The 15,711-nt window shown below is 38.9% G+C and overlaps 4 protein-coding genes across 6 annotated transcripts; 3 read left to right on the forward strand and 1 right to left on the reverse strand.

Moving 5' to 3' along the window:
* The first annotated feature begins 547 nt into the window (after positions 1–547).
* On the forward strand, positions 548–3,319 carry LOC122046126. The gene is made up of 9 exons (XM_042606673.1): positions 548–784; positions 879–1,230; positions 1,347–1,433; positions 1,522–1,776; positions 1,856–2,020; positions 2,106–2,159; positions 2,254–2,400; positions 2,474–2,925; positions 3,003–3,319. Exons 2-8 carry the CDS (start codon positions 1,069–1,071, stop codon positions 2,849–2,851), a joined length of 1,248 nt encoding a protein of 415 aa, XP_042462607.1. The 5' UTR covers positions 548–784; positions 879–1,068; the 3' UTR covers positions 2,852–2,925; positions 3,003–3,319.
* Positions 3,320–3,652: 333 nt separating this feature from the next.
* Positions 3,653–6,706, reverse strand: LOC122046177 (5'-adenylylsulfate reductase-like 5). Of its 2 annotated transcripts, XM_042606742.1 has the most exons (5): positions 6,425–6,706; positions 4,777–4,958; positions 4,537–4,661; positions 4,442–4,468; positions 3,653–4,265 (listed from the first exon to the last, which is right to left on the reverse strand). In XM_042606742.1, exons 1-5 carry the CDS (start codon positions 6,596–6,598, stop codon positions 3,838–3,840), a joined length of 936 nt encoding a protein of 311 aa, XP_042462676.1. In that variant the 5' UTR covers positions 6,599–6,706; the 3' UTR covers positions 3,653–3,837. The 2 variants fall into 2 exon arrangements, with proteins under 2 accessions (XP_042462676.1, XP_042462684.1); XM_042606750.1 differs by lacking the exon at positions 4,442–4,468 and having other exon boundaries at positions 6,425–6,703.
* Positions 6,707–7,094: 388 nt separating this feature from the next.
* LOC122046157 (tubulin alpha-5 chain-like) lies at positions 7,095–10,387 on the forward strand. The gene is made up of 5 exons (XM_042606710.1): positions 7,095–7,345; positions 8,095–8,309; positions 8,397–8,596; positions 9,308–9,816; positions 9,906–10,387. Exons 1-5 carry the CDS (start codon positions 7,233–7,235, stop codon positions 10,216–10,218), a joined length of 1,350 nt encoding a protein of 449 aa, XP_042462644.1. The 5' UTR covers positions 7,095–7,232; the 3' UTR covers positions 10,219–10,387.
* A 1,064-nt stretch (positions 10,388–11,451) lies between these two features.
* On the forward strand, positions 11,452–15,498 carry LOC122046166 (pheophytinase, chloroplastic-like). 2 transcript variants are annotated; one of them, XM_042606730.1, is made up of 8 exons: positions 11,452–11,871; positions 12,021–12,113; positions 12,918–13,084; positions 13,582–13,726; positions 13,801–13,873; positions 14,846–14,992; positions 15,067–15,192; positions 15,271–15,498. In XM_042606730.1, the coding sequence occupies exons 1-8, from the start codon at positions 11,609–11,611 to the stop codon at positions 15,331–15,333; spliced, it is 1,077 nt and encodes a 358-aa protein (XP_042462664.1). In that variant the 5' UTR covers positions 11,452–11,608; the 3' UTR covers positions 15,334–15,498. The 2 variants fall into 2 exon arrangements, with proteins under 2 accessions (XP_042462664.1, XP_042462655.1); XM_042606721.1 differs by having other exon boundaries at positions 11,453–11,871; positions 12,873–13,084.
* The last annotated feature ends 213 nt before the right edge of the window (positions 15,499–15,711 follow it).

Consider the following 15,711-nt stretch of genomic DNA (forward strand, 5'->3'; position numbering starts at 1 on the left):
ATTCCCTTTTGAACTTTCTTATGATAATTATTTAGTGAAGATGGCCTTTGCCATTGGTCATTATGATGTGAAAGATAAACGGCAACTTAAATTGGTGGATAGAAGAGAATAAATTGAGCAACTCTTTGCATGTAGCCATGGCATATGTGCCATGGAGACTTGTTGGTGGCCTGTCTAGAGAAAGCCCTAATTGTTTGATATGTAGTGTTTATCGAGAATCATGTCTAATTAAATGTTATGAGCCCCCCACTTATCTTTAAATTGTATTTCATTGAGCTGGCCTTTATTGGTAGTATAGAGCCGTCAATTGATTATGCTCATAATTTTATAAGAGTGATGGATAGTCCTTTTTCAATTGTATTTCTTGCAATCATCAGACACAGAAAAAAAAAAAAAGAAGATTAAAAAGTTAACGATTTTATCTTATTCAATTATGATATTTCTTAAAAAGAAAAAAAAAATAAAAACAAATTTTGACATCACTGTTCGTGCGCGTGTCAGTTACGACCCCATGCAGGAGCTGACGCGTGCCTGCGCATCTCCATCCCGATTGGCGCCACGTCTCTTTCGCGCTCAGAACTCCCGTCGCCGTCCGCCAGCACAAGGCACGAGCGTTCGTTCCGCCCTCCACTTCGGTTTCGGTCCACCTCCACCCACGGAGTGAGCGTTCGTTCCCGTGATGCGGCGGTAAAAGGTGTCAAATTTCGCGAGCAAGGACCGGAGACGAGAGCAGCGCAAACGGGAGAAGAGAAAGGAGAAGAAAAGACAAAGATCGAATTGTAAAGTAAGACATTCGTTTCTTGTCCACTATCTCCCGCACACTACCGCTAGTGCGAGAGATAATTAATCGGAGAGAAGAATTTGCTTTTGCGTTACAGATAGCAATGGCATAAACGACGGCGGATGAAGTGTGTTGGCGGCCCACGTTAGCGCTAAAGAACGGAGGGTGGGTGGAGTGTGGAGAATTAGAGAGTGAGGGAGAAAAGGGTTCCCTAAAAGGAGTTAAAATTTTTTAAGGAAGCAACATTATAGAGAAGCGAGAGCAGGGGTCGAGGCGGAAGAGGAGGAATGTCGGCCCACTTCAGCGCGAGTCGCCGGGCGGCGTGGCTGCTGGCGGTGGCGATGATGTTCTGGTCGTGCACGGAAGCGGCGGCGGCGGTGACGGCGCGGAGGGCAGAGGTGCAGCGGCATCTCAAGAAGCTCAATAAGCAGGCCGTCAAGAGCATCAAGGTCACTCACTCCTTTGATTTCGTCGTATTTTCTTCTGCTGCTGCCCAAATTTCGGCCATTTGAGTGCCAAAGAATCAGAACCCTAATTTTTCGAGAACTGGTTCCTGTGTCTGCAGAGCCCAGATGGAGACATCATAGACTGTGTACACATCTCGAAACAACCGGCCTTTGATCATCCCTTGCTCAAGAACCACACCGTCCAGGTTTACTGATTTCTTCTTCTTCTTTCGTCTCCTCTGCCCAAATCATGCTCCATTCTCCATTCCACTGATACTCTGAGAATCTCAACAGATGAGGCCATCATTTCACCCAGAAAGCCAACTTTTTTATGAGAGCGAGCTTGTCTCCAAGAAGAAATTGCCAGTCCAATCTCAGCTCTGGCACAAAAACGGCAGGTGCCCTGAGAATACCATCCCCATCAGAAGAACAAAGAAGGATGATCTGCTGAGAGCCAATTCCGTGGAGAATTATGGCAGGAAACAGCACAGGAGCACCCCTAATCCACTCTCTGCTGAACTTGACCTCCTCAACGAGAACGGCCACCAGGTATAAGTATAACCAACTAAAAATGCAAATTTTTTTGCTTTCTCTGATCTGCTATGTGTTCGAGGAGTCTTCTTGTTAGCATGCAATTGCTTATGTTGAGGGGGATACTTATTATGGAGCGAAGGCCACCATTAATGTGTGGGAGCCAAGGATTGCGCAGGGCAACGAGTTCAGCCTGTCTCAGATTTGGCTTCTGGGAGGCTCATTTGGGGAGGATCTCAATAGCATCGAAGCTGGCTGGCAGGTATTCTTCCTTAATTCTGCTGTAATTTGATCGAGCTATTTGCCTTCAGGCATTGATTTTTTTGTTTGTGTGGACAATTGGTCAGGTGAGCCCTGATCTTTATGGCGATGACAACACAAGACTCTTCACTTACTGGACTGTAAGTTGCCGCAAACCTTCGATGTTCATCCTCTGAGTTTGTTTCTGTATCAGGAAACCCAGTTCTTCTGACATTTGTATTTCAAACTTTGCAGAGTGATTCTTATCAAGCAACAGGTTGCTACAATTTGCTATGTTCTGGATTCATTCAAACCAACAGTGAGATTGCAATGGGTGCAACTATCTACCCTATTTCGAGATATGAAGGCTCCCAATATGATATCAGTATACTTGTTTGGAAGGTAAAAATGTAAACCTCATTGACTAAGCATTGTTCTATTGGCATAGTTTGAGATGATTTGATTGCTGGAACAGGATCCAACAGGAGGTCATTGGTGGATGCAATTTGGGAATGGCCATGTGCTAGGTTACTGGCCTTCCTTCCTCTTCTCCTACCTGGCAGACGGCGCCTCCATGATCGAGTGGGGTGGGGAAGTTGTGGACTCTGAACCAGGCGGTGCCCACACTTCCACTGCCATGGGCAGTGGTCACTTCCCCGGGGAAGGCTTTCGCAAGTCCAGCTACTTTAGGAACATCCAAATAGTTGATGAATCCAACACCTTGAGGGATCCAACCGATATCGCCACCTTCACCGAGCAACCAAGCTGCTACGATGTGCAGATCGGTAATGGTGGTCAATGGGGGCACTACTTCTACTACGGAGGTCCTGGCAGAAACTCCAATTGTTCATAGGAATTCAACTCGGCAAATTCCTCATCCTATGTATAATTCATCATCAAGAATCTTCTTCCTTTAACTTGTCCTAGGTCAGTCCGATCAGTTGTTTTAATTCATCATCAATAATCTCTTGCATTCATGATTTGGATTCTTGCACATGTTGCAGGGCCATGCGTGGTGAAGAAAAACAATAAGAGTGGCCACTCTTGCCTCTCTTTTGGTTGCCATGGCGATTGATTGAAATGAAGAAAGTGGAAATGTTTTTTGTGGGGACATCAATCAATGTCTTTATCATTAGGATGTAAAACACAGCAGTCTGTAACTTATTGCTGAGGAAGAACTTGTGACCTGGCTTCAGTGTGCTTTAGTATTCATGCGTGAGTTGCTACTGTTTGTCTATTGGAATGAAGCTTAAAAGTTCCTCGAAGTCTGGTAATGTAATGCCACAAGGAGTGTTTGAGATTAATGTTAACTTTTCTTGTATCTTGACATGTCTTTCCATCAATTACGATTTTTCATTTTTTTTTTCAATATTGAAATCGATTTGATAGCTCAAAACATATTATTTGAGGAAAAACAATATTAATGGAAGTGCCATATAAGAGTATTCAATTGTTCTTGAGTTCATAAGATCCAACAAATGACCTTAGGGTAACCAGGCAAATGAGCTGCATGATTTGAACATTTTGACAGTACCTCATGATTTTGGGATACCTTAACTTCTGGTGTATGACTACAAAATTTTGCCAAAAAACCATAAACAATACTCAGCTGGGACACTGCTATCATCAACAAATTTTCAGATCACAAAAAAAGTACAAGCAAAAAAGATACAGCTACAGATTGCATTTTGTTGAAATGCCGCAGTGAAATCATATACAGTATACATATGATATAACATATCCAAAAATTTACATGGGATTTTGCTTCTCATATGATCCCACATCCCTATCTACATAACTCTATAAAGTATGGGGAACATTACCATAAATCAAAAGAGATTATTGTGGGTCAGTAGGGGTTAGTTTTGAAGTAGATGGCTCGCCGAGGGAGACAGAAGCAAGGGAAGACGCCCAGACCCGTGCATTATTCGCCCCCTTTCGGAGGTTCCTAGTCCGATTGCAAAGTCTAAGATTGCGGCATAACCTTTTGACATCGACCAAATGCAGCACCTGCTCCAACAAATGGCTCGACTCACAAAGAAACCTCAAGTTCAGATGCCAGGCGTGTGAGACACAAAAGGCTTTCACACGGGTGTATATCGCATAGATGATGCATATGCTCATTCTCAGAAAGATGAAAAGAACACTAAATGCCAAGTAAGGTTCCTTAGTTATCAACTCCCTTGCAGATTCAACTTGGAGTACTTGGGTCCTAACCCTTCCTGAACCAGCCAGATCTATCTCCGGAAGCATGACTGGATCCAAGCCTGTATAAAAATAGGCAAGGATATACTTACTACATGTTCAAGATGCTAAAATAGTTTACACTTGGAAATTAAAATTAAATGAGGTGGAGAAAATGCAAAGACAGAATAAGGAAGCTTCAGTATATAAAGTTGAAATCACAGCACTTGAGCTTTTATATAGTCAAGGTAAGTCATACTATGTTCGCAAGAGGCCATGCTTAGACCTACACCAAAAAATTAAGTTGAAGAAGTTATTATGAGGATTGACTACTCCTAACTTAAGTTAATGTACCTGTAGTTCTCTTGTAGAAATAGACTAATGAGGTTAGGTCATTTGACCCTTGATACCGAAGCCTTGTTGTCCCATTTATCAACATTAAAGCAGGAAAACTGTGAATACCATATCTTGAGAAGACACTGTGTAGCAACAAAAAAACAAAGGCGATCACATGAAATGTAAGTTTCATAAAGAATATGTGGGCAACTTGATGAAGATTGGAGCAAAACAACTAATAGAATTGCTGCAGCAGACCTGGGCATGACTGATGATTCTTCAACTAAGAAGTGTTTTATTTGAGGAAACATCGAGCTAAGAGCATCAAAGGTAGGTCGACGGCTGTGTGAAAATGGACACCATGATGCATAGAAGAGAACAGAAAAATAAGCACTTTTCTTGCCGGAACCAAGTTCTTTCTCTAGAATCTCTCCACTCACCTTCAAAAATGATTAAACAGATAAGAACTCACTACAATCAATCCAAAAGAAAAAGAAACCAAAGAAAAGCATAAATATCAAAGCATGTTCTTACAGGATGGTCAAGTTGAAAGAAAGCAGGGGGTTGATATATATATATATATATATATATGTATATATAATTTTCAGCCATTCAGCAGTTTTGAGGCAAAATCACAAAATATTGACAACTATGTTTTTGCAGCTCAAGGGATCTCATATTCTTTTCCTAATAAAAAATATAAAATCAGCAATTATATTTTAAAGATCTACATTAATATGCTTCATAGCACCTAAAATAAGTTTCCCTCATCTAACTTTTAATTTTCTGATATACCATCTACCTCAATATTCCTATTTCATCTCAACCCGAATGATACTCATTGCATACTCTATTAGATAACAGGCAACCATATGATTCACCTTATGTATGTATTACACTAATACAATTATCTTTTACACTTCTGCCTTTAATCTAAAAGGTACACACATGACACGATGACATAAAATTAGTCACATGTTCATTTTGTCCACTAATACCCAAGTGACATAATGGACCTTTTGTCCATAATAACGAGAAAAATATATATAATTAATGTTATCCTGTTAATCCACAAAGAAACCAGCATAGGCAGAAGATATCTTAAATTAGTACCCTGATGTCTATTGACAGAAGATGGATGCAAAGTTTGCCCCTCCATAGCACACCTTAATCTAGGTAGTAGCTAAAGTTCAAAGTGAATGGCCACACAAAGTCAAATAGTCCAAAAAAGGTGTCATTGATCTTATCACAAGGGCATGCAAATGATTCATCTTAGAGTGGAAATATGAAGCACGCCACTTGGAATGTCAGAGATCAATCAACAGATTGGTACCAAGTCCCTTTAGAGTGAGCTTACCATACTTCAAAGTTAAGGGAAAGCTACTAAAGTTAGCATCCCATCAAAGCATAAGATTAGATTTTTTTTAAAAAAAAGTCTGCTAAACAACTACAACAGTAACCCACTTCTATCTAATGAAACAGACATTTATCATTCTTCAGTTTTCTGCTTTTAGAGGTAGGACTTAAATCAATAGCAGTTTCTCAAATTAATTAAAAGCATCAAAGTTTGCCCTGCCCTTCATACACTTAATCATCACCATGTAACTGAAATAATCAAACATATATAAAAAAACGAAGACATAAGGCATGCCTTTCTTCAATCGAAATCAAAACAACAAGTCTTAATTACCATATTTCACTACAAAACCGAAACAGCTAACTAAAAAATATAAATTTTAATAAATCCAGTAGATGGTCATAAGGGATTCTTCTGGAGACCTAACCCTCCAAGAATAATCAAACCCTAATTAATCTAATCACCAGCTTCCCGCTAGAAAACGCCCACCTTTGGATAGCAATATCCGAACGGATAGTATAAGGAAGTATCCAGCAAGCGACAGCGTACCTCCACAGGTGGAGAGAGGTCGATCGAAGGTAGACATTGATATTCGAGGTGACTGAGGAAGGCGAGGTCCGACCGAGGACAGAGAGGCTGCGCGGCGGATCGGACGTGCGCGAGGCAGGCGGCGGGGGAGAGGACGAGGAGGAAGGCGAGGAGATGGAAGGAGGATTCGACCATGGCGAAAGAAAGAGCAATCGGAAGCTCGAAGTGGGACGAAAGAGAGGCCACACCTTCTTACCTCTCTTTTTCTGCGTTTATTAAATTGCGCGTCTTCCTGTTTGGATTTTGGACGTAGAGTTGGGAATTGACTAAATGGGCGCATCATATTTGACCAAAATACAAACTTAAGCCCTTTGAATTAAATTTAAATATTCCATCCTAAAAATATTACTTTTTAAATATTTTACTATTTAAATAACTTAAATCTCACGATAAAATATTCCATCCTAAAAATATCGCCTCATATTTAGAGAATATTCCTATTGGAAATGATCTTCTATAAAAAAACGACCAGAATAATTTTTTAGGTAAAAAAGATGGGTAGAGGCCGGCAAAAGGCCCAAGTGACACTGAAACAGGTCACCTGATCAGCCCAGACTCGAGTCACGACTGTGACAGCCGGCGGTTGCTGGATGGGTCCCGCCCTCGCCTCGTCCGTCCCCGTTATTAGATAAATGAACCCCTTCCTCTCTCCCCCGGTCCATTGTCTAGATCTAGATCGCCGCCGAGATCCCGGCTCTCTCTCCTCTTTCTCACCAAGTAAGCTCGTCCTTTGCAAGCGAGCGCCGTAGGGCTACCGAAAAGGAAGAAGATGAGGGAGATCATAAGCGTCCACATTGGTCAGGCCGGCATCCAGGTCGGCAACTCTTGCTGGGAGCTCTACTGCCTCGAGCACGGCATCCAGCCTGATGGCATGATGCCGAGGTAAGTTAGATCTGCTTTCCGCTTAGATTTCATTGATGGAAAACTGTCTGCATTTTTTTTTCTTAGGGAGGAAACGTTCTTTTTGTAATTGCTTTATTGTTTGGGGTTTGTAGTTGTGTGTTTTTTTTTGTTATTTACAAGATGCTTTGGTTTTTTTGTACCGCCGAAGTGTGACAGGCTTTAGAGAGAAAAATGCACTCGATGTATCTTTTGTCCACTTGATTAACCTCAGATTGACTTACTAGTTTGTGATCTACTAACATTTGTATCGGATCTGTCCTAGGAGGCATATTTTGTTGTCTACATGTTGAAGAAAGTGAGGTTTCAGGAGTTGGCAAAAAGTTGTTTCACATCATTCTTTGTTGACGGTATTTTTTTTTAAAGAAAAGAAAGCCTAAAGCTTAGTTCAGGAATCGTGATTTTTTAGTCGACTCATATATTTTGTTTAGAGTAAAGACTTTGTTAGTATTATCTCCTTAATTGGAGTTCCAGACCTTAATCTGTGTTTGTATATCACCTTCAATAATTAAGAACTATTGTTCCTTTTTCCTTAATTCCTTATCAAACTTCTCATGCATTAGATAGCTTTAACAATCTTTGACGAATTAAATATCTTTAATGAATTTATATATGCCTACTACCAACTGAATCAGTGATAAAAGCATCCTGGTTTGCTTATGAAAAATTCTGATTTTGATCTGGTTGGTTTTTTCTGATACGTTTTTATTTTTTTTTTACTGTTTCCTCAGTGATACTTCAGTGGGAGATGCAACAGATGCATTTAATACCTTCTTCAGTGAGACCAGTGCTGGGAAGCATGTCCCAAGGGCCATCTTTGTAGATCTGGAGCCTACAGTGATTGATGAAGTGAGGACCGGAGCTTATCGTCATCTCTTCCACCCAGAGCAACTCATCTCTGGGAAGGAGGATGCTGCAAATAACTTTGCTCGGGGGCACTACACAGGTACTGGCTCTGTTTTTTCTCATGGGCGAAGTTGATTTTCTGATACTAGGTCTGGAATTGATCTTGATGTGTGTGCATGAACGACAGTTGGCAAGGAAATTGTTGATCTCTGCCTTGACCGAGTTAGGAAATTAGCAGATAATTGCACTGGTTTGCAAGGATTTTTGGTTTTCAATGCTGTTGGTGGTGGAACTGGATCTGGTTTGGGTTCTTTGCTGCTAGAGCGTTTGTCGGTGGACTATGGGAAGAAGTCAAAGCTTGGTTTCACCATTTATCCTTCTCCTCAGGTACACAAAGTTTTGAAGCTGGTCTGCTCTCAATTCAAGTTAAATTTCTTGATCTGAACTTGTTTGCTTAATCTCATCCTTTGTGACTGTAGATAGTGGCATATTTCAGTAGTTAGTAGTTACTAATTAGTAATGAAAGTATAGTAATTAGTGGCATATATCAAAATTATGCATCACTAGGATATATATGCTGATGAAGCATACTGATAGTAGGCCATTTGTTTGTTCACTGAAGATTATATGGCAAAAGCTTAATTAACTTTAAATAAAAAATACTTAGTTTTTGAAAAAAAAAATCAAGATGTCACTAAAATTGCACTATGGATTTTAGAATTTGCCGAGGATTTTGATTTTGAAGAAGTCAAGAACAACAAAGGTTGATATATGTTGAAAATTATAATATGTAACCTCTCTTAATTGTATAATAATTTACTGTGTACTAATATTGCAGAACTTACATTCAACACAGATCTCAAAAGATCTATCAGAATCACATAATTGTATTTGTATCAATGGAAATAATTTGGTAGCTGTAGACATGTCGGTCCCACCGATATTTGGCCATGTGCAATTAGATACCTTGTTTGCCTAGGCACTAGCACAAAAATTGTCTTTTTTTGTTTGACTCATAGTGCATCTAGGTGAAGTTCTGTAAGTTTATTTTGTTTTGTAAAATAAATTGGACTTAAACTGTGATATTCATGGTTGTAGGTTTCAACAGCAGTTGTGGAGCCATATAACAGTGTGCTTTCTACTCACTCCTTGCTTGAACACACTGATGTTGCAGTTCTGCTAGACAATGAAGCAATTTATGATATCTGCAGGAGAGCTCTAGATATTGAGAGGCCAACTTACACCAACTTGAACCGGTTGATATCTCAGGTCATATCCTCTTTAACTACTTCTCTGAGGTTCGACGGAGCTATTAATGTGGATATTACCGAGTTCCAGACCAACCTAGTGCCCTATCCTAGAATCCACTTTATGCTCTCTTCCTATGCGCCTGTTATCTCTGCTGAAAAAGCATACCACGAGCAACTCTCTGTCCCTGAAATTACAAATGCAGTGTTTGACCCATCAAACATGATGGCAAAATGTGACCCCAGGCATGGCAAATACATGGCTTGTTGTTTGATGTACCGAGGTGATGTCGTGCCCAAGGATGTGAATGCCGCTGTCGCAACCATCAAGACGAAGAGAACTGTCCAATTTGTCGACTGGTAAACACACTCAGTCTTTCCCCTTTGTTAGTGCAATAAATTCCATGATCTAAAATCGAGTGCCTTGAGATTATTTTTTTTTTCTGAAGGTGCCCTACTGGATTCAAGTGTGGAATCAACTATCAGGCACCAACTGTGGTTCCTGGAGGTGACTTAGCTAAAGTGCAGCGCGCTGTATGCATGATCAGCAACAACACTGCTGTGGCTGAGGTGTTCTCAAGGATTGATCACAAGTTCGACCTGATGTACTCCAAGCGTGCGTTCGTCCATTGGTACGTAGGCGAAGGCATGGAAGAAGGAGAGTTCTCTGAGGCCCGGGAGGATTTGGCTGCACTTGAGAAGGACTATGAGGAGGTTGGTGCAGAGGGTGGAGAGGAGGACGAGGAGCCAGAAGACTACTGAGCATTGGTGGCTGCTTCTTAGTAATTGCTTGCGTTTATTAATTTGCACTGTCATTTGCTTCGTGAGTTGGTACCAGACTTGAGCACTTTGTTTTCTGCGTCATGTTTTAGCCGTTGTTGAACTCTGAATTGTGGGTTTGAAAATCATGCTTGATTGAATTGCTATAAAAGAAAATCTGAATAGGGCTGGCGTGAAGGGTCTCGGTCCATCAAGATTGTGTGAAGGCCTTCAATCCAACGCTTAGATCTAGCTCCATTTAATCCTTACGGTTGACAAACGAATGGCTGGAATTAAATGATCAGATCCAGCTGCTGGAGGGGCCTTCGCCAGCACTTTTTTGGTTTTTTTTATCATTTTTCTATAAATTTTTATATTGATTAGTTATTTCATCGGTAAATTAGAGAAAAATCTCCAATCGTAATCATAACTTTACATGCAATCTCCATGCCTAAAAAACTTTATTTCCACTCCCTACATGCTAAGTATTACTTGTTTCAACTTTCACTCCCTACATGCAAAGTATTACTTGTTTCAACTCCCTCATGCAAATATTGATACCTAAATTGTCCCTCAGATTTTTTAGATACAAAAAGTCCAAAATTGAGTACAAAAAGTCTGAAAACGAGTATAATTTTTCTTAAAGTCAGTACTTTATATTAAAAATAGAGTATATTTTCTATCAAAATTATCCCTCTTATTTTTTAGGTATAAAAAGTCTAAAAATAAGTATAATTCTTGTTAAATTCAGCACTTTACACTATAATCCAGTACTCTATACTAGGATCGAGTATATTTTCTATTGAAATTAACCCATATTTTTTAGGTACAAAAAGTCAAAAATTGAGTACAAAAAGTCCGAAAATGAGTATAGTTCTTCTTAAAATCAGCACTTTATATTAAAAATCGAGTATATTTTCTATTAAATTCAGCACATTAAACTAAAATCGAGAATATTTTGAGGTGAAAAAAGAATCGTACTCAATTTAATAGAAATATACTAGATTCTAATTTAATATACTGAATTTAAGAGAATTTATACTGATTTTTGGACTTTTTGTACCTAAAAATATCATGGGCAATTAGGTAAATATGTTTGACTGGGGAGTAAAAAGAAAGTTTTTCATGGATGAGGACTACATATAAAATTGTGTTTACCAATGGGGAGTGTATGCAAATTTACCCTTATTTCATTTACTTTCAATTAATGTTTTTAATTCGTGCTTCTCCACACATTCTATTCTTGGCAATTGCTCGTCGCCCTGAAATACACAGCCATTCGTGATTCTCCACACACTGCACACTGTGTTCTTGGCAATTCCTCGTCGCCCTGAAATGCGGCTGTAAGGGCGAGAGCGAGCTTCTGTTTTTAGATCCGAGCCTAGAATCGATCATGGCGAGCCTCGGTTCCGCTCCCATCCTGCCTACTCCTCTTCTTCCTCACCCTCGACGGAGCCAAGGAGTCTTTTTCGATCCCGGCGGCCTTCCGAAGCCTATCTCGGAGCCTAAACGTGCTCCCTTCCCTCGCCTCGATCCGATTTGGAGCCGCAGGATTCGGTGCTGCAGTGTTTCGGCTCAAGAAACCGGCGAAGAGAAGAGGTCGCACGATCCCGCGATTACCCCTTCCACCTCCGGTGAACCTGAAGTTTTCACCAGGTAGCATCTTTGGATTCCACAATGCGTTGGTTTTGTTATTTAAGGATTAATTTCTGGTTTGAATATAACAGTAGGGGTAATTGTGCAAGAACATGTTTTACTGTTTATTTCTCCATTATGTAATACAAACTGTCTTCTATTTTTTACAGATCATGGAATTGGCGAGGTTACCGTATTCGTTATCAGTCATCAGGAAATACAGGACCAGCATTAGTTCTAATTCACGGTTTTGGGGCAAACAGGTCTATGCCACCATACAATCTTGGTTTTACTTGCAGACAGTGTTATGTGGTTGATATTAGTATGCGCATTGCTTCTTTAGGACTTGGTTGCGTGATCAAGTACTATTCTTTATATCAAAACTGTTGTTCATGTATGTTATCATGTTCTTGATGTTGCAACTCGAACGGGTATCTTATTTGTTTGCATTCATATGAGCTATAAATCATTATGAATTTGACTTGGTTTTTGAGTTTAATCTGCAAAAGCCTCTAAATTGCAAATCTTCTATGCTCTAAATTTAAATTCAGAGGCGTACGCTTGCAATTGTCCTTATAGGGGCAGCTAGATGGCATTGAATATCTTCTGATTCACTTTGATGTCTGCCATTTTTTCCTTGTTAATCCCTATTCATTTTTTCTTGATGTTTCTAAAGGAACGAGAATATGGTATCCCATTTGTCTAAATTGGTTAGTGAGTCTACTGGAGTGCTGACTGGACCATACTTAGATATTAGATTACTTTAAAATTACATAATTGTTTCTTCTTGTATTTCACTAGGTTTCTGGTTAAAACAAAATTGTCTGTGGATTGTCTTCTTTAAGCTGGACATATAGCTAGTCTATGTTAAAACTGAAAAATGGAACATTAAAATCATTCCTAGTAAATTCAGTTTCTGATAGAAGGAAACTTCTACAGCTTTAGCCCTTATCTGAAACTAGGGTGTTCAGGACCACAACATATCTCCTACTAGAATTGTTGATATCAGTCTCCTTTTGCAGTGACCATTGGAGAAAAAATATTTCAATTCTTGCAAAATCCAACAGGGTTTACTCTATTGATCTGATTGGTTATGGTTATTCTGATAAGCCAAACCCACGAGAAGTTGGAACAGGTTCATTCTATACATTTGAGACATGGGCAGATCAGCTGAATGATTTTTGTGTTGATGTTGTCAAAGAGAAAGCATTCTTCATATGCAATTCTATTGGAGGTGAGGCTAAAAGTTTCTTAATCTTTGGCAGCTTTTACTTGGTAATGAACTAATGATTAATCCTGGTCACTTTCTATTGATATCACTGCAAAATGAAAAGACAATTCTCTTCTTTCAATTTTGAGAAGTTTCTATGTTCTATTTATGCAAAACTTTCCTTTTCTGTCATCTTTTTGTAGGATTTCTGGAATTTCTACAATAACCCCTCCAATGCTTTTTTTCCAACCAATGTAAACATTTTTTCGGTGTTGGTAGTTCATGTTTTCTTTATGGGCATTCAGGTTTTCTCAATTGAGTTTTAGAATCTTTCATCTTGTAGCTTCATTTTTACTAAAAGTTCCTAGGCATTCAGGAATTGGATAAACAATGAAGAACGTGAAATTGTATCAATGAGACTGAAATTGTATCAAGATAATAGTGTCCCATTCAACTACAATGATTTTCCTATGTCAAAAGGATTTGATGAGGATCCAACACTAAATAGTATTTCTTCACAGGCGTTGTAGGCCTTCAGGCAGCAGTTATGCAGCCTCAGATCTGCAAGGGTATCTTCCTGTTAAATATTTCCTTAAGAATGCTACACATAAAGAAACAGCCTTGGTACGGAAGACCTTTCATCCTATCCTTCCAGAGCTTCTTGAGGTAGATACTTGTGCCACCGTGCAATATTATATTTTGTACGAACACACCTAAAACTTCAAATTCTGTTGTCGCAGGAACACAGCTGTTGGAAAGCTTTTCTTTAAAGCAATTGCCACCCCAGAATCTATCAGAAGTATTCTATTCCAGGTAAATTTTCAAATATAAATAATATGATTTTTTTTTGTGCCTTAAACTTATGAAATTTTATTATTAGGATCAGGTTTATTTTCATATAGGATAGTTTACAAAAGTGAGGGTTCAACTTGAAACCTTCATTTTGGGGTTGGAAAATAAGCAACCTGAAGTGGTCATGTGCTGTAGCTAGATCTGAAGTTTTTACTATAGCAGCATGTGGTCTTTGACTGAAAAATGGAAACGTGACATACATGTAAGAAAAGATGAAAATTACTGTCGATCATAGTCAAAGTGAACCCAGACAATTGCTTTAGGAATGTTATTTTCTGTCGGTATTATTCCTATTTAGTACATAGGAGCCCATATGTTTTTTCAAAATTGAACTCCCCATCAGTGTCCTGGTTAACTCATATCATCAAATGGTGTAAAATTAATGCCTGCAAAAGAGATTAAAGCTTTGTGTAGAGCTCAATGGGATAAGATTCATGTAGTCAAATTGAAATCCAGATAGTTAAGACAAACATGTTTGATGGTGATAAGAAGAAACTAAAATCCATGCAAGAATGCATATGGTCTTTATGTTAATTTTCCATTTAGATAATTTCTTATTTATATAATGCAAGTATTTGTAATTTCAAGGTATCACTTTTGGAGCAAGACTACACTTTTCCACTAGATCACTAGATAGAATAGAATGTAAATTTGTAACAAAATAGAGAACTTCTAACTGGTCTCAGTTTGTGCAGCATCAATGTAGAATCATATTGACTAATCAACTGAAATAGTCTTTGCTCCTTGAATATGTTTGAAAATCATCCAACAACAACAATAAGTTTTTATCCCAGTCGGCTATATGGTTCTACATTGACTCCGCACAATGATTGAAAAGTACAAAAAACATTTTTTTTCTCTATGACATATAAAGGTTAGAATAACTGTTTATTTTTATAATGTTTGACGATTTTGATAATGTTTTCCTTTTAGTGTTATCATGACACATCAGCCGTGACAGATGAACTAGTTCAGCTCATTTTGCAACCAGGACTTGATCCTGGTGCCGCAGAAGTATTCCTTGAGTTTATCTGCTATTCAGGTGGTCCTCTACCTGAAGAATTGCTTCCCAAAGTTGAGGTCAGTGATATGATGCACTTGGGTCTTTAATAAATCCATAGGCCTGCAAACTTTTCCCTTTGTGTTTCTTTCAGTGTCCAGTTTTGATAGCTTGGGGCGATAAGGATCCATGGGAGCCTGTCGAACTCGGGCAAAAGTATGCCGAGTTTAAAGCTGTCGAAGATTTTGTTGTCCTTCCCGATGTTGGCCACTGCCCACAGGTTCAGTGTTCAGTGAACTATTACTAGTTTGTCGCCGATATCTTGTTTAATGAGATCTTTTTTTTTTCGACTTCGTAGGATGAAGCTCCAGATCTAGTAAATCCCTTGATTCAATCTTTCGTTGAGCGTCATGCACCGTGAGGAATAGCTTCAGCTACCTTGTGGTTGTTTCTGATATGTTATTTTTCCTCCTAAAGAAAAACACACCTTATTGTTCATAGCGGCATTCTTGCTACACAAGCATCTAGAGATTGACACCTGAATGCATAAAGTTAATTGATTCTTAGGGAATGAACACTATTTTGATTGGGAAATGTAGATAATATACAATGTGTACTTTTTTTAAAAAAAAATCACCATCTTTTGCTAAATTTGATCGATTTAATTAGCTCATTTGTGATCATCTACCTAACTCAAAAACTACTTTATTCACACAATATCTTCTTTTTTTTTTTTTTTGCAGAGTAAGGAATAATTATTATTCATGAATATAAATCTATGAAAACATTTATAATTTTT

Source organism: Zingiber officinale, chromosome 1B, assembly GCF_018446385.1.
Source record: "Zingiber officinale cultivar Zhangliang chromosome 1B, Zo_v1.1, whole genome shotgun sequence".
Classification (NCBI taxonomy): Eukaryota; Viridiplantae; Streptophyta; class Magnoliopsida; order Zingiberales; family Zingiberaceae; genus Zingiber; species Zingiber officinale.

What these genes read in the sequence shown, in the direction of transcription:
- LOC122046126 (XM_042606673.1), top strand. Translation starts at nt 1,069, where the DNA reads ATGTCGGCCCACTTCAGCGCGAGTCGCCGGGCGGCGTGGCTGCTGGCG. An exon ending in TCAACGAGAACGGCCACCAG is followed by an intron (nt 1,777 to 1,855) that starts GTATAAGTATAA and finishes TCTTCTTGTTAG; the next exon opens with CATGCAATTGCTTATGTTGA. An exon ending in TCAGTATACTTGTTTGGAAG is followed by an intron (nt 2,401 to 2,473) that starts GTAAAAATGTAA and finishes TTGCTGGAACAG; the next exon opens with GATCCAACAGGAGGTCATTG.
- LOC122046177 (XM_042606742.1), bottom strand. Translation starts at nt 6,598, where the DNA reads ATGGTCGAATCCTCCTTCCATCTCCTCGCCTTCCTCCTCGTCCTCTCC. An exon ending in GAATCATCAGTCATGCCCAG is followed by an intron (nt 4,662 to 4,776) that starts GTCTGCTGCAGC and finishes GTTGCTACACAG; the next exon opens with TGTCTTCTCAAGATATGGTA. An exon ending in CATGGCCTCTTGCGAACATA is followed by an intron (nt 4,266 to 4,441) that starts GTATGACTTACC and finishes ATTTTTATACAG; the next exon opens with GCTTGGATCCAGTCATGCTT.
- LOC122046157 (XM_042606710.1), top strand. Translation starts at nt 7,233, where the DNA reads ATGAGGGAGATCATAAGCGTCCACATTGGTCAGGCCGGCATCCAGGTC. An exon ending in TGCTCGGGGGCACTACACAG is followed by an intron (nt 8,310 to 8,396) that starts GTACTGGCTCTG and finishes CATGAACGACAG; the next exon opens with TTGGCAAGGAAATTGTTGAT. An exon ending in ACTGTCCAATTTGTCGACTG is followed by an intron (nt 9,817 to 9,905) that starts GTAAACACACTC and finishes TTTTTTCTGAAG; the next exon opens with GTGCCCTACTGGATTCAAGT.
- LOC122046166 (XM_042606721.1), top strand. Translation starts at nt 11,609, where the DNA reads ATGGCGAGCCTCGGTTCCGCTCCCATCCTGCCTACTCCTCTTCTTCCT. An exon ending in CATATGCAATTCTATTGGAG is followed by an intron (nt 13,085 to 13,581) that starts GTGAGGCTAAAA and finishes ATTTCTTCACAG; the next exon opens with GCGTTGTAGGCCTTCAGGCA. An exon ending in TCAGAAGTATTCTATTCCAG is followed by an intron (nt 13,874 to 14,845) that starts GTAAATTTTCAA and finishes TTTTCCTTTTAG; the next exon opens with TGTTATCATGACACATCAGC.